The following is a 21,489-nucleotide window of genomic DNA, read 5'->3' on the forward strand; positions in this document are numbered from 1 at the left end:
GTGCAGGCCCCCCACTACCTCCGTCTCAGCTGCTGGCCTCACGAGGGAGCCCCTCTCATCCCTCAACTTTCCCAGTTGTGTCTGCCGCTCATTGCCCTCCTCAAGGTCAAAATCCTTGGGGCCAAAATCCACATCTTGTGTCTTTGCCTTCCCTCACCCAAAGTGCCAGACACAAGAATGGATATCTCTAGAGTGGTGGGTGACTGGGTGGGTGAATCAATGGGGAGGTGGATGGATGGATGGGTGGATGGACAGGTGGGTGAGTGGATACGGAGGTGGATGGATGGATGGGTGGATGGACAGGTGGGTGAGTGGATACGTAGGTAGATGGGGAGGTGGTTGGATGAGTAGATGGTGGACAGGTGGGTGAGTGGATGGATGGTGGTCAGACGGGTGGGTGGGTGGATGGACAGGTGGGTGAGTGGATAGGTAGGTAGCTGGGGAGATGGATGGATGGTGGACAGGTGGGTGAGTGTATGAATGGGTGAGTGGATGGTGGACAGGTGGGTGAGTGGATGGGTAGGTAGATGGGGAGGTGGATGGGGAGGTAGATGGATGGGTGGCTGCTGGACAGGTGGGTGAGTGGATAGATGGGCAGATGGATGGTGGACAAGTGGGTGAGTGGATGGGCAGATGGATGGTGGACAGGTGAGTGGATAGACAGGCAGATGGATGACGGACAAGTGGGTGAGTGTATGGGTGGGTGGATGGATGATGGACAGGTAGGTGAGTGGATAGATGGGCAGATTGGATGGTGGATAGGTGAATGGGTGGATGGATGGTGGGTAAGTGGGTGAGTGGATGGGTGGCTGGATGGTGGACAGGTGGGTGGATGGATGGTGGGTAGATGGATGGTGGGTAAGTGGGTGAGTGGATGGGTGGGTGGATGGATGGTGGACAGGTGGGTGAGTGGATGGGTGGGTGGATGGATGGTGGGTAAGTGGGTGAGTGGATGGGTGGGTGGATGGATGGTGGGTGAGTGGATGGATGGGTGGCTGGATGGTGGACAGGTGGGTGAGTGGATGGGTGAGTGGATGGGTGGGTAGAAATATTTTCGTTTTCCTAAGTGTTGCGTCCAGCGGCTGTCGGCCCCTCCTTGAGTAGAGGTCATGATTCCTTAATTGGCTCAGGAGTGAGGCCTGATGTGGAGCAGTGTCAGGGGCTCCACAGCGGCCTGTCTCCTCACAGGGTTCAGCCCAGTCTGCTCTCACTCATTTGCTGATTCATTCTTTCCTTCAGCCAGTCAATAGTCATGGCCCCTCCTGTGTGCCGGGTGGCCATGGATATTGCCCTGGGTAACACACAGCCTGGCCCTGTGGAGCAGACAGTGGGGACAGCCATGTGGACAGGGTGCAGGTGGATGGCAATGGCAGCTGGGTCAGGAGGGGCTGAGGGCTGTGAGGAAAGGTGCAGAATCAATAGGGGCATCCAGACTGGGGTGCAGGCCTGGGGGCTGGGATTTCTAGGGTGGAGGTCACCTCTGAGGGAGACAGAGAAAGGCCCTGGGAGATTAGAAGGTCGAAGGTCGCCGTGTTGAGGTCAGGGGCCCTGAATTGGAGCCACGGCAAAGGAGAGGGCAGGTCAGGGCATGTTGTGAGTGAGGGCCGCGGCTTCTGAGCACGGCTGGGTCTGTGGGGCCTGAGCAGAGGTGACCCGCGATCTGGCGCCACAGCAGGCAGGACTCCCCACCCTTGCTGCTGCCCACACCCCCAGGGCAGCCCCAGAGTCGGGGGCGCAGCTCCCTGCTTGCCAGCTCAGAGCCCAGCCCCTCTCACCCAGCCCAGAGGAGGACACAGATGGAGGAGGGGCACCCGGAGGGTCCCCCCGCCGACAGGCCCCGCGTCTCCCACCTGCAGGACAACGAAGTGGCCGCCTTGCAGCCCCCCGTGGTGCAGCTGCACGACAGCAACCCCTACCCGCGGCGGGAGCACCCCCACCCCACCGCGCGGCCCTGGCGGGCAGATGACATCCTGGCCAGCCCCCCTCGCCTGCCCGAGCCCCAGCCCTACCCCGGAGCCCCGCACCACAGCTCCTACGTGCACCTGCGGCCGGCGCGACCCACAAGCCCACCCGCCCACACCCACCGCGACTTCCAGCCGGTGGTGAGTGCCCCCCAAAGTGGGCTCGCCTCCATCTAGCCCCTCGGCTCTCGGCAGCGGAAGAGGGCCCAGCCCCTGCAGAGCTGCTGGGGGTCCCAGGCTTCGGCCATGGGTGGGGGTCTGGCAGCTCAGGGCCACTCGGGGCGGCTTGGCTGGGCCTGGGACTTGCCCTCTGGTGGCCAAGCAGTGGTCATGAAAGTCCAGCCCCTGTCACACCCTTGAGGAACCGGCGTACCTCCGCCTACAGAGGCAGCTGGGGGCACCCACGTGGCCCAGGGCTGCTCTGACCTGGCAGCGTATGGGGGCTGCTGCCTGGGCCCCTCAGTGTGTCACTTGCACGCTTCCCGCTCAGCCCCCCTTGGCCGTGCCTGTCCACACAGGTGCGGGGCCGGGGTGGTGCGCCCGGGGCCTGGGTGCAGGGGGCAGCGTGGGACACAGCCCGTGACGCGCCCCTCTCCCTGCAGCTCCACCTGGTTGCGCTCAACAGCCCCCTGTCAGGCAGCATGCGGGGCATCCGCGGGGCCGACTTCCAGTGCTTCCAGCAGGCGCGGGCCGTGGGGCTGGCGGGCACCTTCCGCGCCTTCCTGTCCTCACGCCTGCAGGACCTGTACAGCATCGTGCGCCGTGCCGACCGCACAGCTGTGCCCATCGTCAACCTCAAGGTGGGTCAGTCCAGTCCTGAGGGCACGGGCTCCTCGGCCCCCACTTGACCTCTGGGGTGAACTCCCAGCAGGAAGCTCCCCTCTAGGGCCTCTGGAGGCCACCATGGTACAGACACTGGCGCCTAGGCTGGCGACTTCAGGGCAGGCTCTGTGTGGGTCACACCCCTCCAGGCTCAGGCCAGGCCTCTGCATCCCTGGGCACTGCCACCTCCCTCAGGGCATCCCATGAGGCCCCCCCGTGGCCCCTGACCCCGCTCCCCCGGCAGTGCCCCTCAGAGGGTCCCATGCTGCTGGACCGAGTGTCCACACAGGTGATAGGCCTCACATACAAGCCTGGAATCAGGAACCGTCCTTTGGGCCTCTAGTGCCACCCGGGCTGGTGGCCCCTCTGCCACAGCACCCATGTGGCTTTATTCTGTGGCCCCTTTTCGTGCACTGGGCTGTGGCTTCTGGGTGCCCCGGGGAGCACCCACATTCCCCAGAACCAACAGCAGAGGGGTCAGAGACCCAGGGCTGGGAGCGGGCGGCTGCGGCCTGGCACTCCCCACCCTCACAGCCTGGCGTTAGGGGACAGGGTCCCCTGCCTTAGCCAAGGCCTCTTGGGGTCTGCAGAGGCTGCCTGGCCAGGCCTGGCTCCCCCGCGCTTGTTCCCTGGCGGGACATGCCCAGGGGCTGCAGAACCCCACCCCCCAAAAAACCACACACACACCCACAACACCCCCCACACCCCACACACACAACACACCCCCCCACACATCCACACCCACATACCCACACCCGACAATCCACACCCCCACACCCCCCCCACATCCACACCACACACACATACACACACGGTTTCTCTTCCAGGACGAGCTGCTGTTTCCCAGCTGGGAGGCTCTGTTCTCAGGCTCTGAAGGTCCGCTGAAGCCCGGGGCACGCATCTTCTCCTTTGACGGCAAGGACGTCCTGAGGCACCCCACCTGGTAGGTTCCCAGTGCCGTGTGAGCAGCTCTGAGAGCCCCAGCCAGGGAAGGCGGGCGGGCGGGCTCCTATCCGCAGTTTCCCCCCGAGTTTTTGGACAAATCTTATACATGCTCATTACTTTAAAATTACAAAATCCAAAAGAGCATTGAGAAAAATGAGAACTGCTCTGAGAAGTCATCATCAGCAATGCGTTTGAGAGCCAGGTAGTTGTAAGAAGGCCCCGAAGGTGCCCCCGGCCCTCTGCTCATGGCGGATAGACTCCACGTCTCCCGGATGTCACCAAGCCTGTAGTCAGCCATGGAAGCAGCGCAGCGAGTTTATTCACCGAGAATAAAGTCCTCAAAGGGCAACACGGAGTCCGAGCATGTGTGCCCTTAAAATGTTGACAGAAATTTCCAGGGTATCTAGAAGAACGCTTGGTCCCAAATGTCGCTCTGCCCTCCCCACGTGAGCGCCGCGATTCTTCCAACACTCATGTGTTTAGGGGTGTCTCCCCACGTGAGCGCCGCGATTCTTCCAACACTCATGCATTTAGGGGTGTCTCGGGGTGCCACACAGCGTGTCCCCAGCAGCGCCTGGCCATCTGCTGTAACGGAGATGCACCTGCCAAGGGTCTCTGACAGGAGTGCTGTGGGCGGGGCTGGGCCCCAGGGAAGGCCTGAAGCCAGGAGCCCGGGAGGCGGAGCTGGTTCCTAGCGAGGCAGCCACAGGAAGCCTCTGCTCAGCAGGCATGAGGGCCAGGTTCACCCAGCCAGGCCAAGCCCTGGCCCCTCTCCCCTCTGCCGTGGGTGTGTCTGGCAGAAGCAGCATTGGGGGGCCGTCTGGGAGATGCACCCCCCTCCACAGGCAGCCAGCAGGGAGGCCATGTGGTCCTCCAGGTTGTGGGAGCCTCTGCAGCCCCCTGGTAACCCCAGGGCTGGCCTCCTGCCTCCACCTTTCCTGTCCGGGGAGCGGCCTCTGCCCTAAGCAGAGCAGGTCTGGGTTTGACTGACGGCCCGGCGCGTCTTACAGGCCCCAGAAGAGCGTGTGGCACGGCTCGGACCCCAACGGGCGCAGGCTGACCGAGAGCTACTGTGAGACGTGGCGGACGGAGGCTCCCTCGGCCACGGGCCAGGCCTCCTCGCTGCTGGGGGGCAGGCTCCTGGGGCAGAGCGCCGTGAGCTGCCATCACGCCTACATCGTGCTCTGCATTGAGAACAGCTTCATGACTGCCTCCAAGTAGCCGCCGCCTGGATGCGGATGGCCGGAGAGGACGGGCGGCTCGGAGGAAGCCCCCACCGTGGGCAGGGAGCGGCCGGCCAGCCCCTGGCCCCAGGACCTGGCTGCCATACTTTCCTGTATAGTTCACGTTTCATGTAATCCTCAAGAAATAAAAGGAAGCCAAAGAGTGTATTTTTTTAAAAGTTTAAAACAGAAGCCTGATACTGACATTCACCTGCCCCAACTCTCCCCTGACCTGTGAGCCCAGCTGGTGCGGCCTGGGTCATGTGGCCTGGGTCAGGCAGGGTACAGTATCATGCCCTGTGCAACCTCTTGGCCTGATCAGACCACGGCTCGATTTCTCCAGGATTTCCTGCTTTGGGAAGCCGTGCTCGCCCCGGCAGGTGCTGACTTCATCTCCCACCTAGCAGCACCGTTCTGTGCACAAAAGCCAGACCTGTTTGTTAGCAGACAGGCCCCGTGAGGCAATGGGAGCTGAGGCCACACTCAGCACAAGGCCATCTGGGCTCCTCCAGGGTGTGTGCTCGCCCTGCGGTAGATGGGAGGGAGGCTCAGGTCCCTGGGGCTAGGGGGAGCCCCTTCTGCTCAGCTCTGGGCCATTCTCCACAGCAACCCCAGGCTGAAGCAGGTTCCCAAGCTCAGAGGCGCACTGTGACCCCCAGCTCTGGCCTGTCCTCCAACACCAAGCACAGCAGCCTGGGGCTGGCCTCCCAAATGAGCCATGAGATACATCCAAAGCAGACAGCGCCACCCTGGCCGAGTCCAAGCTGGGAGATTCAAGGGACCCATGAGTTGGGGTCTGGCAGCCTCCCATCCAGGGCCCCCATCTCATGCCCCTGGCTGGGACGTGGCTCAGCCAGCACTTGTCCAGCTGAATGCCAGGATGGAACAAGGCCACATCAAAGAGGCTGAGGCTGGCACAGGACATGCGGTAGCCAGCACACAGGGCAGTGAGGGAGGGCTGTCATCTGTGCACTGCCCATGGACAGGCTGGCTCCAGATGCAGGGCAGTCATTGGCTGTCTCCTAGGAAACCCATATCCTTGCCCTCCTTGGGACTGAAGGGGAACCCCGGGGTGCCCACAGGCCGCCCTGCGGGTGAACAAAGCAGCCACGAGGTGCGACAAGGTCCTCTGTCAGTCACAGCCACCCCTGAGATCCGGCAACATCAACCCCAGAGTCATTCGTTCTGTGGAGGGACAAGTGGACTCAGGGCAGCGCCAGGCTGACCACAGCACGGCCAACACGCACCTGCCTCAGGACTGCGACGAAACCGGTGGGGCTGGTTCTGTAATTGTGTGTGATGTGAAGCCAATTCAGACAAGCAAATAAAAGTGACCTTTTACACTGACTCTTGGTTTGCAAGCAGCCTTCACTGTCACAGGAAGGACACAATTCTCCAAAAGGAGTTCTCAGGAGTCTTTTATCCCTGGACTGCCCCACTGGCAGATCCCGAGTGTGCACAGGCACGCACGGTTACATGGGGTATGCATGCATGGCCATACACAGGCGTGCAGTTGTACACGGGTGTGCCTGGGCATACAAAGGTGTGCACAGTTATACACGGGTGTGCCTGGGCATACATGGGTGTGCAGTTATACACGGGTGTGCCTGGGCATACACAGGCGTGCACAGTTAGACGCAGGTGTGCATCAGCATACACAGGCGTGCAGTTATACACAGGTGTGCAGGAGCATCCATAGTGTGCACAGGTACACAGGCATGCACGGGTATGTGGACACACAGCAACACTCTTAGGTCTCTCCTCACAGCAGGACCTGACTTGCTCCCAGCAACACTACATCCTGACAGCCATCCCTGTCCTGGTGGCTGGGTGAGTGCAGGACTCAGAGGCAGGCAGGTGGTGGGTGCAGTGAGCAGGCTGCGGAGGGAGCAGGCCCTCAGGTGGGGGAGGCGCTGGGAGGAGGATTCCGATGGCGGTGTGGGCCTCCCCAGTGACGCTCTAGCCCATGGCACAGGCCCAGCCCACCTCCACCCATCACATCCTGCTAGATCTACGAGCCCAGGAAATGGCTGGTGCAGACCCCTCCCAGCAGGGTCCCCAGGGTGGCCATGACAGAGCCCCTGGATGCACCTGGGACCACGGCCCTGTCTGACTGGCACCATCTACTGACTCGGGCCATCTTCCACGTGCAGCCTCTGCCTCAACCCAGGGTACCCCAAGATGCCTGCTCCCCTGAGCCACCTCGGGAGACCCCTGGGTCCAGCAGCCCCTCCCCAGCCAGAGATTCTCTCCCCAGCTCTCCGTGCTGAGCTGCTGAGCAGCCAGCCATTCACCTGGGGCCGCTGACATGTGGCAGAGGCCCCACAGGATAGGGCCGTTGACTAGGGTTGTGGGGGTGCTCAGCTCATGGGCACCAAGGCCCCGCGTGGGCTGGAGGTGGGAGAAGGCTGGGACGCCTCTCCTGGCCTCCTCACTGACTGCTGACCCTCAACCCCCAGGCCAGGCCGGCCCTGAATCAGAAGCCCTGCGCACACTCACTTAAGTGTGTTTAATGTATGTGGGGAGAGTATTCACATCACATCAGATGGTCCCGCACCTGTGGGCAAGGCACTAGCGCTCCTCAGACCCTGAGGCCACTGGGACGTACTTCCCCAGCGCCCACCACCTGCAGCCCCCCCAAGGCTGCCCAGCCCAGGCAAGCCTGGCACATACCAAGGCCAGCACGTCCGCGGTGACCGGGACCAGTCCTCTCCGGGCTGGCACAAGTGTGGGAGCAGCTGAGGACCCGCAGGTCAGGATGGACACACTTCAGAAGGACAGACAGGACCATGGAGGGCTGCCCTTAGGGTGGGAGAGAGGAACCAGCTCCGAGGACCAGAGCCGCTGCTCCCCTCTGATGACAATGTGTCTGCCGCCAACCTGAGATGGCTTTTCCACAGAGACAGAGAAGCCACATGCAGTTCTTCATTCTACGTCAGTTAAAAAAAGCATCTTTCAAAAAAGCAAGAGCACCAAGGATCACCAGCAATGTCACAGCTCAGCTACACCTGAGGGTCCCGGCTCCCACCCTGTCCTAGAGGGCTCACAACTCCTGTGGGGCCAGTGTCCCCTGAGCTGGTATCTAAGGCCACTTCACTAGCCCTGGGGGGCAGAAAGGATTTGTCTCAAGCCCCCCAAGGGGCATGAGCCAGTGAGGCCTGGTGGACGCAGAAGCCCACCACCCACCTCTTCCAGCAACCAAAGCCCGCGGGGCACAGCGCAGGGACAGCATGGCCAGGCAGCTGCCCTGAGTGTCGCCAGCACGCTGTGGCCACCGCCAGAGTGCGGCACAGGGCAGAGGGAATCCTAGGGGGCCTGCTAGCAGTATAAGCGGAGGCCCCCATTGCTAAGGCAGGCGGCCCTCGAGGCAGGGGTCATGGGGATGCACCGAGGGCCACCTGCAAAGTTACCACAGGGGCGCCTGAGAGTCACTGGTTCACATTCTGAACACCGTCGCTTGGAAGACACTGCAAACCCAGCTTGCTGACACCAGGAGAATGGACAGCCAGCTGGGGACAAGTCTCATCTGCAGCCTCAGGGCCTGAGGCTTGGGCGGAGCACAGAGTGCAGGGGGAAGGGGTTGTCACTGGGCTCAGGAATTCGGCTGCCTGCGGGGCCGGGGCCGGGGCCAGGTATGGGTCGCTCTGTCTCTGCTCCAGGGAGGCTGGCCCCACAGCCCCCAGGCTGTCTTCTGGGGAAAGCAGCGGGCTCTGGGCTGGCTGCAGGCCTCCGAGGCCCTTGTCCTGCACGCTCAGTGCCTGTGCTGCCTTCTCCTCCGCGGCACTCCTCAGGCCCTGGGCCGGGGGCTGCCGTGGGTGGTGGCCCCGCTGGCAGTGCCGCAGGCCATCTAGCATGGCCCCCAAGAAGTAGATGACGGACAGGATCAGGAAGTACACGGAGTATAACTGGAACTGGAAAGAGAGGCCGGGTGAGGTGGGTGGGGGGGCCTGGCTGGGACACTGGCACCCTACACCCCGACGCCTGCTCCCAGGCTCACCCTCCTCCAGCTCAGAGGCTGACCCTGAACACTGCACAGCGGTCAGAGGCCAGCCCCGGGAGCAGGTGCCACAGTGCTCACCACAGCCCCCCCGACCTCCACCGCCTGGCACAGGCCTGAAGGGGGGTTCCCACCATTTCCCAAGAACCCCTCGGAACCTGGCAGGTGGCCTGCTTCTGTGTGGCCTGCAGTGTCTGCTCCCGAGTCCCCTGCTTGGTGGTGCTTGCTGCCCCCCCATGGTGCTGAGACAGCGGAAGGGCGCCCATGAGGGCCAGAACGTCTCGCCTGGCAGAGCAGGGTGAGGAGAGCCACAGCAGGTGAACAGGAGCTGATCCCCAGGGCTTCGCGCCCAGAGCAACCCCCAGCAGCCTGCACATGGAGCCCGTCTCCATCTCGGCAGCGGAAGCTGTGCTACGATGACCAGAAGGAGCGGCACCAGCGGTGGCCACATCTCTCCTGATTCTCGCAGCTGCCAGGGGCAGGAGGGACTGGAGATGTCCCTGGGACACCAGGGAGGGACCTGATCATTCCCGGAGGTGCAGAGGGTTCAGGAGGCTGCAGTGCCCTCAGGACATCCATGGGCAGAGCTCAGTGAGTCCCGCCCAAGACCCCTAAGGCCCCAGCTCCACATCCGCAGGCCAGAATCCCTGCAGCCCATCGGCACCGGCACCCTTCCAGGACAGCTGTTTTTAAAGCAAACTGAGGAAGATGGGGCTGACACGCTTCTCCCTGCTCTTCTCCTACCCAAGACACTGAGATAAACACCTGGGAAGACTCTGAAAGCAGGAGCGAGGAGGACAGACTGACCAGGCCCTTGGGGTCTGGGGAGCTGTGCCACGAAAGGGCAGACTGGCCAGGCCCTCGGGGTCTGGGGAGCTGTGCCACGCAAGGACAGACTGTGCCACGCAGAGCTCCCTGGGGGCTTTTCTTTTCACCTCAGATATTTTGAAACTGAAGAAGGCAGCAGGCTGGAAAAGACAACAGATGCAGAAAAAAGAGCCCATGGAAGCAGCTCTCTCTGGCCTAAGACCCAGGGAAGGGTCAGCCCAACATGAGGAAAGACCTTTCGACAGGAATCGCCCTGCTCCCCCCAGACACCAGACCTTGGCTCCACCCACCATGTCAGCAAGGACCCCCCACCCTCGCCAGCCTGTAACAAGGACCCCCGAGTCCCCTGCGGGGTGGTGTCAGACAACACCAGTGGAGACTAGAGCTTTCACTCCCACTGGTTGGTAAAGACACCCACCCTCACCCCCAAGGAGTCAGCAGAGACCACAGGGAAGCCTAAGATGTTACCCCCAAAGCCTCATGGAGTCAGTGGAGACCAGGTGGGGAGCCTAGTCACCCCCGAAGCCTCACGGAGTCAGCAGAGACCATATGGGGAGCCTGGCCTCTTATCCTCACCCAGTAGTAAGAGCGTGCCTGTCCCCCTCCATGCTGGGGGGTGTCAGAGGAGGTCAAGCGGGAGTCCAGACTTTCACCCACCCAGCAATAATGAGAATGTCCCAACCCCAGGGGCATCAAGGGGGCCACGAGGGGAGCTGGACTCCCATCCTTGCCTGGCAACAAGAAGGAGCCCCCACCCAGCCACCCACCCTCCCTCAGGTGTCACAAAGGCTGAGTGAGAGCCTGGACTTCCACCCCACCTGCCTGTAGCGAGGTGCACACCCCGCTTGACCTGCAGGAGTTGCGTCAGCCACAACAGGATGCTGAAATTACATCATACCCAAAATGCTTGCATCTCACTAAAAAATCCCTTGGCACACTAAACCACAAAGATCTCAAACTGAAAAACAATTAATAGACACCAACACTAAGACAACACAGACAGTAGAATTCGCCAAGAAAGATCTTAAAGCAGCCACCATAAAAATGCTTCAGTGAACAATAACAAACATGCTGGAAACAAATGAAAAAACACAGTCTCAGCAAAGAAATAGGAGAAATAAAAAAAATTTAGAACTGAAATGTACAATAATCAGAATTTAAAAACTTAATGAATCATCTCAACAACAAAATAGAAGAGGCAGAGAAATGATCAATGAACTGGAGGTAGAACAATAGAAATTATCCAACCTGAACAAAAGAAAAAATAGACTGAAAAAAAATGAACAAAGCCTCATTCCTTGTGGGACTACACAACATGATCTAACATTTGTGACATGGGGGTTCTAGAAAAAGAGGAGAAAAGGAGTGGGGTTCAAAAAGCATTTCAGGAAATAATGGTTGAAAACTTCCCAAATTTGGTGAGATGTACACTGCAGATTCATGAAGCTGAGCAAACCCCAAATAGAAAACCCAAACAAAATCACACCAACACATACCATATTCAAACTTCTATAAGCTAATGATAAAAATAAAGAAAAAATCTTGGAAGTGGCCAGAGAAAAATGACACTTTACGGGCAAGCAATTTGAATAACAGTAATTGCTCATCAAAAATCCTGAAAGCTATGAGGAAGGGGCACCACATTTCTCACAGGCTAAAAAAAAAAAGAACACTGTCTACCCAACATCCTATATCCAGTGAAAACATCCTTTGAGAATAAAAGAGCAATCAAGACACTCTCAGATGAAGAAAAACTAAGAGAAGAAATTTGTAACCAGCAGATCTATCTAAAATAATGGCAAAAAACAAACAAAAAACAAGTTCTCTAAAGAGAAAGGAAATTACTAAAGAAGGAAAGAATCTTGAAGTAACAGGAAAGAGGAAATACCACAGTAGGCAACATTATGGGTAAATAAAACAGACTTTCCTTCTTTAGTTTCCTAAAATATGTTTGATGATTAATGCAAAAATTACAATATTTTCTTATGTAGCACTAAAGGTATATAGAGAAAATATTTAAGATAATTGTACTGTAAGCGGGAGATGATAGTGACATAAAGGAAGGCAACGTTTTTATACTTCACTCAAACTTTATGTATTAATGTAATACATAAAGCAACCAAAAAAGCTATACTAAGTACATTCAAAAACACAATAGATAAACCAAACAAAATTCTAAAGGATGTACAAGTAACCCACTGGAAGCTGCAAAAAATGTAAACAGAAACTAAAAACAGAGAATAAATGAAAAATTAAAAACGAAATGGCAGACTTAGGCCCTAATATACAAATTATCACATTAAATATGAATGATCTAAATACACCAACTGTAAGACAGAGATTGGCAAAGTAGATTTAAAAACATGACTCAACTACGTGCTGTCTACAAGAAACTCACTTCAAATATACCAAGATAGGAAGGTTGAAAGTAAAACGATGGAAAAAGATGTATCATGCGAACATTAATCAAAGGAAAGCAGGGGTGGCTATATTAACGTCAGGTAAAATAAACTTCCGAGCAAAAAAAAAATAAAAAATAAATAAAAATAAAAAAAAAGACCAGGGACAGCAGAGACAGAGAAGGACATTATATAATCCCACTATTACACAATTGACAAGAGGGTCAGTCCACCAAAACAAATTTCAATCCCTAACGTGTATGCAACAAACAAAAGAGCTGCCAATATGTGAAGCAAAAACACGACAGAACTGAAAGGAGAAACAGATCCACAATTATACTTAGGAGACTTCAATACCCCCTCTCAATAATAAAACTAGACAGAAAATCCACAAGAACTGAGAGGAAATCAATACCATCAGCCAACAGGATCTGATCAGCATTTACAGAACACTCCACCCAAAAGCAGAATATACATTCTTTCAAAGTGTCCACAGTATATCAAAACATAATATTCTGGGTCATAAGACAAATCTTAACAAATTTATAAGGACTGAAATAATAATGTGTTTTCCAATCACAACAGAATCAAAAAAGAAATTAATAACAGAAAGATAACAGGAAAATCTCAAAACACTTGGAAATTAAACAACAAACTTTGAAATAATGATGCATCAAAAAACACACTGAAATGAATGAAAATGAAAACACAGCCTATTAAGATTTGTGGGATGCAACTAAAGCAGTACTGAGTGGGGAAATTTATAGCATTAGATGCATAAATTAGAAAAGAGGAAAAGTCTCAAATCAATATCTCACCTCAAGAACCTAGAAAAAAGAAGAGCAAAATAAATCTAAAGCAAGCAGAAAGAAGGAATTAATAAAGTTCCAGCCAGTGCACTAAGTCAAGAAGAAATAAAAGATATACAGATCAGAAAGGAAGAAATATTTGCAGATGACATAATTATCTACATAGAAAATCTCAAGGAATTTAAAAAACAAAGACCAAAAAACGGAAAAGCCTCCTACAACAAATAAGTAATCTCAGCAAAATTGCAGTATACAAGATAAACACACAAATATATCAACTACATTTCTATACACTAGCAACGAACATGTATACACTGTTATGGAATGAATTGTGAACCCATCACCCAATTCATATGTTGAAGCCCTAACCCACAATGTCACTGCATTTGAAGACAGGGCCTTTCAACAGGTAATTACAGTTAAATGAGGTCACAAGGATGGCATCTTACTCCAACCTGACTGGATGTCCTTATAAGAAGACAGACACTAGCCGGGCATGGTGGCTCACACCTGTAACCCCAGCACTTTGGGAGGCTGAGGCGGGCGGATCACCTGAGGTCCAGAGTTCAAGACTAGCCTGGCCAACATGGAGAAACCCCATCCCTACTAAAAACATGAAATTAGCCAGGCATGGTGGCACATGCCTGTAATCCCAGCTACTTGGGAGGCTGAGGCAGGAGAATTGCTTGAACCCAGGAGGAGTAGGTTGCGGTGAGCCGAGATTGCACCATTGCACTCCAGCCTGGGCAACAAGAGCGAAACTCCATCTCAAAAACAAACAAACAAACAAACAAACAAACGAAAAAAAGATACCAGGGAGGACCATACACAGAAAAAAAAGACCATATGAAGACAAAGGGAGAAGATGCCAACTGCAAGCCAAGAAGAGAGGCATCAGGAGAAACCAACCTGCCAACACCTTAATCTCAGACTTCAAGCCTCCGGAACTGTGAGAGAATATATTTCTGTTGTTTGTCACCCAGTTTGTGATATTTTGCTATGGCAGCCCAAACAGACTAATGCAGATAACAAATTTCAAAATATGGTTTGATTTACTTAAGAAAAAGCATAGACTAAAAACATGTATAGTACTCATATGCTGAAAACTACAAAATGCTGAAAGAAATCAAAGATCTAAATAAATGGAAAGACATACCATGTTCAGGGATTGGAAAACAACACAGTAAACATGTCAATTCTCCCAAAATTGATACACTGGCTTAATTGCAATTCCTAACAAAATCTGAGCAAGAATTCTTGTAGATATAGACAAAATTACACTAAAATGTATATGGAAAGGCAAAGAAACTATAATAGTCAAAACAATTTTGAATAAAAAGAAGTTGGAGGAATCAGTCTATCCAATTTCAAAACTAGCTATAAAGCTTCATAACCAAGACAGTGTGATATTGGTACAAGAGTAAACACATAGTTCAATGGAACAGGATAAAAAACCCAGAAACAGACTCACATAAATATGCCCAACTTTTGACAAAGGTGCAAAAGTAATTCAATGGGGAGAGCTAAGTCTTTTCAACAAATGATGCTGGAATAAATGGATACACACAGGCCAAAAAAAAGTGACCTCAACCTAAACTTCACATCTTATACAAAAATTAACTCAAAGCTGGTCAGAGACTTAAATGTAAAAACACGAAACTTTAAAAAAGAAATTTGAGGAAAATCTTCTGAATTTAGGGCTAGGCAAAGAGTTTCCATAAAAGGAAAAACTGTTAAATCAGACCTCATGGGAGTTAAAAAACACTTGTTCTGTAAAAGACCACGTTAAGTAGATGAAACAACCAGCTACAGAGTTGAAAAAAAAAACTGCAAACTGTATATATCCAACAAAGGACTAATATCTGGAATACACAAACCATGCTTAAAACTCAAGAGTATAAAAATGAACAATCCAATGAGAAAATGGGCAGAAGATGTGAAGATTTTGCAAATGGAAAATAAGGACATAAAAAGATGTTCAACATCATTATCCACCAGGGAAATGCAAATTAAAACAACATTATCCCCCAGGGAAATGCAAATTAAAACCACAATGAAATATCACTACGCCTATCACAACGGCCAAAATAAAAACTAGTGGCAACACGGCATACCGAAGACGCTGTGACTGGATCTCTCAAAGTCTGCTGGTGGTGATATAAAACGGTACGACTGCTATGGAAAGTGGGCTGCTTCCCTGCTTCTTTCCTGGAAAGAAACAGGCAACTACCTGGTGACCCAGCACTTGCACTTCTGGGCGTGTGTCCCAGGGAAAGGAAAACCTATATTCACACAAAAACCTATAAAAGAATGTCCGTAGCAGCTTTATTGGTAATACCTCACACTGGAAACAAGTCTTTCAACAGTGAATAAATAAAGTGTGCTGTACCTACACCCTGGAACACCACTCAGCAGCAAGAAGGAATCAGCCACAGCCACAGTAACAACATGGATGAATGTTCAGAGAACAATGTTGAGTGAAAAGAGCCAATCCCTAAACGATACACAATGCATAGCTGTGTTTATACAACACTCCTGAAATGACAAACTCATACAAGCGGAGAAGAGGGTAGTGGTTGCCAGGGGTTAAAGAGGAGGTGAGGCTGGGAGTAGGGTGGGCCTTGGCTATAAAGAGCAGCATGAGGGATCCCTGTGGGGATAGAATGTTCTGGATCCTGACTGTCACCATGCTGGTTGTGATGTGCTACAGAACTGTAAGACGTGACCACTGCGAAAACTGGGTACGGGGTACATGGATCTCCCTGTATTATTTATTAAACAGCATGTGAATATAAGATTACCCAAATATAAAGCTTAATTTAAAAAGCAGACAAACCCAGGCAAGCTCTAGCCCTGTCTGTCCCCCCGTGCTCCATCACGGCTCCCTCCCGTCTCCAGACTCTACCCCTGACCAAGCCTGAACTCCTGGCCCAGCTGTTCTCCCCATGCTGGAGGAAAGAGAGTGGACACTCGGCACCCAGTAACAGGCACGGGGGCAAGATGAGCCCGCACCACCTCCTCTAGACCCAACAGGATGTCCAGCCATGAGCAAAATGCCCCACTAGTTACTTTTTAACCTAGAAATCAAACCAGCCAGAGAAAAGTCCACGTGTTTTTTTTCTATGTGACAAGAGGCAGCCAGGAACCACAGGCCAGAACCTGCCTCCACCTCCCCAGAGCTGTCTCCCCACAGCCTCCACGGCCACACCAGAACCAGGACCAGCTAAGGAAGGGAAAGGGCTTCCTCGTGACCAGCTCTCTGGGGAAGAACTGCTCCACCCCCTGCACCAAGCCCCCATGGGCCCTTAGAAGCCCACCGTGAAGGGTCCCCTCCACAGGGCAGCTGCAGGGGAGCACACGCACAGGGTCCCTAAAGAGCCCTCAGGCATCTGCCCCTCCAGCTGCCAGGGGCTGAACAAGAGGCAGTCACAGAGGGATGGAGGTGGGGCGGGAACGGTAGTCAGGGGCAGTCAGCACCCAGAGGCAGGTCAGATGCCAGTTCCAGCCTGGCTGGGGCCACACAGGGCCCTGGGGGTCTCCCTGGGACGGGCGCTCCCTGCCCATACATGCTGGCAGCCACTGCTGTCTGGGGACAGAGGTAACTCGGGGCTCCAAGAATGGGGAGGACCTCCTTCCGGGTGCTGGAGCCCCTCCAAAGCCAGCTGGACTGCTGCCAGCACCCCGCCCTGGGGCCATGCATTCAATAGAAGCCTTCTGGGCCCCCTTTCTGCAGACCTGAGACCAGCCCGGCCACCAGGAGGCTGTGTCCACCCAGGCCGGGCCTGGACACATTCACCCCCGGGCCTCGGAGACTCACCTGCCCTTAGCGTTCACCCCTGGGCTTCGGAGGCTCACCCGCCTTGAGCGTTCACCCCTGGGCCTTGGAGGCTCATCACCCTGAGCGTTCACCCCTGGGCCTCGGAGACTCACCTGCCCTGAACGTTCACCCCTGGGCTTCGGAGGCTCACCCGCCCTGAGCGTTCACCCCCGGGCCTCGGAGACTCACCTGCCCTGAGCGTTCACCCCTGGGCCTTGGAGGCTCATCACCCTGAGTGTTCACACCTGGGCCTCGGAGACTCACCCGCCCTGAGTGTTCACACCTGGGCCTCAGAGGCTCACCCACCCTGAGCGTTCACCCCTGGGCCTTGGAGGCTCATCACCCTGAGTGTTCACACCTGGGCCTCGGAGGCTCACCCGCCCTGAGTGTTCACACCTGGGTTGGGGGTGTTGTACCCAGAGGGCTCTGTGGCACAGGGCCACGTGGCCTGCCAGCGTGGACAGGCCCTAATGACACTCTTGGGCTGAAGAATGCATTTCGATGAGCGAGCAACAGCCATCCTCACCTAACAGGCATTTGCAAGCCAAAGGGGATGCCTGCTACTGCCCGGGCCTTACCCTGAGCTCTGGAGTCACTGAGGCTGAACAGACTCCGCACCCTCAGAGGATCAGGGATAACCCTGACAGTCCTCCTGCCCAGTGAGACCTGGGCCCCAGGTGGACAAAGCCCTTGTCCCACCCGCCAAGGGCATCTGTCTAGCTGCAGGTTGGGGCAGTCCTGAGGAGCCTGGAAGGACCTCTCACACCACGCCCACCATGGCTGATTCCAGCTCACTCGGAGACCCGGCCTTGGCTGGGACCCTCAGGAGTTAAATGTGTGTTTTCCAGCTCTTCTCAGAAGCAGCAAAGGCCCGCGAGAGGTGGGAAAGGGGAGGGTACCCGCAGAGGCCTGCGCGCCGACACTGCTGAGTGGCTCTGCTCAGCTCTCCTTCCTGAAGAGGACAAAGCTCACGTGGCCTCCAGCCAGGGCTCAAGGACACCAAGTTCCGGCAGCCACAGGCAGAGGGCGGAGACAAGGACAGCTCTGCCGTGGCGAGCAGAGGCTCAGCTGCTCCCACTGAAGCCCAGGGCCTGACGGAGGCTCCCGCCCACAACAACTGAGCCCCGCTAGGGTCTCTCTCACTTCCTGCTCTCGCTGGCCTGGTGTGTCCCACTGGAAGCCCCAGGCCCGCACCCTGTGCCCCCAGCCCACAGTGGGCTCCACATCAGGCGGGCACCAGGAGGCCTCGACAACGTCCCCACAAGTAGCTTCCGTCCCTGAGGACGCAGGCCTGAAATGGGCTCACCTGCTTGCGGACCGGGAGGCCCAGGCCCCGCACGTCCGAGACAATGAAAGTGATGATGGTCTTGACGATGGTGGCAAAGAATGTGTTGACCCCGAAGACCAGGGCACAGAGCTCTTTAGACAGAGAAGATGCAATCTGAAAGCTGAACGGGAAGAGCGAGCAGATCAGGCGCTGCTGGGAGAACGAGAAGCCGCCACAGGGAAAAGCCTGCAGCCCAGCTCCCACCAGCCCATGACCCGCCCGGCAGCCACGGGGTCCCAGGGCACGTACAAGCCCCCCACCAGGCCCCCATCTCTCCCACACATGCCCGCCCCTGCCAGGCAGGAGCCAGCACCCAGGCCACCCTCGAGGGGCCATTCTGGGAGCTGCCGTGTCCCCCTGGCTCAGTACAGAGTGAGGGTCCCTTATCCAAAATGCCTGGGACCAAAAGTTTTGGATTTTGGAATATTCACATGTCCATAATGAGATATCTTGAGGATGGAACCCAAGTCTAAACACGAAATTCATTTATGCTCATATGCACTGTATACACACAGCCAGAAGGTGATTTTATATAATACCTGACAGACATTTGCAAGCCAAAGGGGTTGCCTGCTACTGCCCAGGGCCTCACCCTGAGTTCTGGAGTAATTTTGTGCATGAAGAAACTTTTGACCATGTTTTGAGACTCGTCAAACAAGGTCAGGTACAGGATTTTCCACTGGGTTATCTTTCCAGTGCTCAAAAACTGTCAGATTTTGGAGTATTTCAAATTCTGGATTTTTTGTTGTTATTTTTTTAGATGGAGTCTCGCTCTGTTGCTCAGGCGTGCAATGGCACAGTCTCAGCTCACTGCAACCTCTGCCTCCTGGGTTCAAGCGATTCTCCTGTCTCAGCCTTTCGAGTAGCTGGGATTACAGGCACGCGCCATCACGCCCAGCTAATTTTTGTATTTTTAGTAGAGACAGAGTTTCACCATGTTGGCCAGGCTGGTCTCGAGCTCCTGGCCTCAGGTGATCCACCCACCTCAGCCTCCCAAAGTGCTGGGATCACAGGTGTGAGCCACTGCGCCCAGCTGAATTCTGGCTGTTTTGATTAGGGATGCTGAACCTATACAATGGGTGTCACAAAACACAAACTCGAGAAGATGCCTGCAAGGGCTCCCATGAGCTCTGGGACAGACCAGGTCACGGGCGTCTCAAAACACTCAGAAAATCATCATCAAGAGAACCTCTGGGCACAGACAGAAAAGTCTGGAATGAAAGTCTTTCATGGTTAAATGTTTGATAAATTAGAAGAGCAGTGAAACCACAGAGTCGGTGAATGAGCAGCAGCCAGGCAGGGCAGGCCCTGGAGGTGAGGGGCAGCTGGGTAGGTGGGGCCCTGGAGTTGAGTGGCAGCTGGGCAGAGCGGGCCCTGGAGGTGAGTAGCAGCTGGGTATGCCCGGGCGGGCCCTGGAGGTGAGTGGCAGTTGCGGGGGAGGGAGGCCTGGAGGCGGGGCAGGCCCTGGAGATGAGTGGCAGCCAGGAAGGGCGGGCCCTGGAAGTCAGTGGCAGCCGGATAGGGTGGGCCCTGGAGGTGAGTGGCAGCTGCTGGGGATGGGGGGCCTGGAGGCAGAGCATGCCCTGGAGACGAGTGGCAGCCAGATCGAGCGGGCCCTGGAGGTGAGTGGCAGCTAGGCAGGGCGGGCCCTGGAGGTGAGTGGCAGCCAGGCAGGGCGGGCCCTGGAGGTGAGTGGCAGCCAGGCAGGGCGGGCCCTGGAGGTGAGTGGCAGCCAGGCAGGGCAGGCCCCGGAGGTGAGTGGCAGAAGGTTAGGGCGGGCCCTGGAGGTGAGTGGCAGCAGGCAGGGTGGGCCCTGGAGGTGAGTGGCAGCCAGGCAGGGCGGGCCCTGGAGGTGAGTGGCAGCCGGGCAGGGTGGGCCCTAGAGGTGAGTGGCAGCCAGTTACGGCAGGCCCTGGAGGTGAGCGGTGGCATGAACATGTCCAGGAATGAAGGCAACACATTCCTGACATGGAGAGGTGACACGCCAGGCTTCTGGTGCTCTGCAAAGAAACTAGTCTTCGGATGCAGTTCCAATTAAAATCTGCAAAGTGCTTAAAAAAAAAAAAAAAAGAACCGGACAAAAAATGTCCTAAAGTTCACCTGCAGAAAAAATAAAAATGCCCAGGAACCCTTTAGAGAAGGGCAGAGGTGTCTGTGCTGCTGGGCACTGGAGACGGGGGGACAGTGGAGGCTGGGGGGCAGGCAGGCGGGTGGGCGGCAGGGAGGATGAGAAGCACACAGAGGTCCTGGTGAGCAGGTCAGTGGGATGAAGGGCAGACGAACAACAGGGAGAACCCAGCACAAACACGAGCTTCTGGATGCCGGCGCTGGGCAGGGCAGAACCCATGCCAGCCCCCAGGGTGCTTCCAAGGACACTCAGAAAACACTGTGAGTTGAATTAAAGGCAGATGAGTGTGGGGCGTGATGGGGGCACAGGTGATTGAAAATACATGATACAGATGAATGCTCCCCAGATCAGCAGGGAGGAAAGCGAGTCCCAACAGTCAGGAGACACACAGGGGCCACTCAGTCCACAGCAGGCCGGCCGGCCTCACTCTGGTTAAGGAAAGGCTGGGAGCCCAGCCGGCCCGTCAGGGGCTCAGGGAGGGTGGGGAGGCCACTCCACCATCCCGACGGGGAGGAAGCCCGCATGCCGGCCTGCAGGGTACCTGCAATATTGATGGAAACCTGCTTTCAAAAGCACATACTCTCCAACCTGGCCATTCCCCTTCCAGGAATCCACCTGAGGGTCATTATTAGAATTTGGAAACAAAAATGTAGGTAGAAGGGCATTCATCTCAGTGTTTTCCTCGTATAAGAAAAATGGAAATGGTGACTTTACCCATAGAGTGGGGATGGGTTGTAAGGCCCACCGCTCATGACCGGGAGTGACCACCTGCATCTGTGAGTGACCACCTGCATCTGTGTCTGATATCAACCCAACACAGACAAGCAGAAAATGCTGGGATTCCCCGTAGCAAACAGCAGTTTTCTGCTTTGCACGCTGCTGCACCGTGTTGGATTTTTTTGCGATGGGCATCAATGACTTTATAACTAAAACCTCTCAGGCGTTGTCCCCCTGGATGCAGCAATGGGACAGCACATCGGCAGAGGCCCGGCCCTTTCCACAGTGTGGCAGGTCAGGGAGGAGGGCCCGAGCAAGATCACGCCGGGCCTTCATGAGCCAGGGACGGCAAGAGCCCAGTGTGGGCCTCAGGGAGCCTGGAGAAGGCGGCCACACAGGAGCAGAAGGGGCCCCGAGTATGGCAGGGGCGGGAGAGAAGGGTGGGCCGGGCTGCCCATGCCAGGAGACTGCTGCCTGCACGTGGGGAGGATGGGGAAGTACAGGGCCGAGCACATC

At 55.3% G+C, this 21,489-nt stretch overlaps 2 protein-coding genes across 17 annotated transcripts in view; one reads left to right on the forward strand and one right to left on the reverse strand.

Annotated features, from left to right (window-relative positions):
• Window positions 1-6,298, forward strand: part of COL18A1 (collagen type XVIII alpha 1 chain) — a 114,326-nt gene extending 108,028 nt beyond the window's left edge. For 8 of the 9 annotated variants that reach the window (XM_009441685.3, XM_009441667.4, XM_009441669.4 and 5 more), the window contains 4 exons: window positions 1,857-2,102; window positions 2,564-2,761; window positions 3,611-3,726; window positions 4,739-6,298. In XM_009441685.3, coding sequence (XP_009439960.3) covers window positions 1,857-2,102; window positions 2,564-2,761; window positions 3,611-3,726; window positions 4,739-4,949 — 771 coding nt within the window. In that variant the 3' untranslated portion in view covers window positions 4,950-6,298. Of the gene's footprint in view, window positions 1-1,856; window positions 2,103-2,563; window positions 2,762-3,610; window positions 3,727-3,868; window positions 4,084-4,738 lie in introns of those variants that run through there. The other variant, XM_009441679.4, reaches the window with a different exon arrangement.
• Window positions 6,299-7,441: 1,143 nt separating this feature from the next.
• Window positions 7,442-21,489, reverse strand: part of SLC19A1 (solute carrier family 19 member 1) — a 47,414-nt gene continuing 33,366 nt past the window's right edge. For all 8 annotated transcript variants that reach the window (XM_009441640.4, XM_054675143.2, XM_001157360.8 and 5 more), the window contains 2 exons: window positions 18,108-18,249; window positions 7,442-8,862 (listed from right to left, as the gene is read on the reverse strand). In XM_009441640.4, the coding sequence (XP_009439915.2) occupies window positions 8,380-8,862; window positions 18,108-18,249 (625 nt within the window). In that variant the 3' untranslated portion in view covers window positions 7,442-8,379. The remainder of the gene's footprint in view (window positions 8,863-18,107; window positions 18,250-21,489) is intronic.

Source organism: Pan troglodytes, chromosome 22, assembly GCF_028858775.2.
Source record: "Pan troglodytes isolate AG18354 chromosome 22, NHGRI_mPanTro3-v2.0_pri, whole genome shotgun sequence".
Taxonomy (NCBI): domain Eukaryota; kingdom Metazoa; phylum Chordata; class Mammalia; order Primates; family Hominidae; genus Pan; species Pan troglodytes.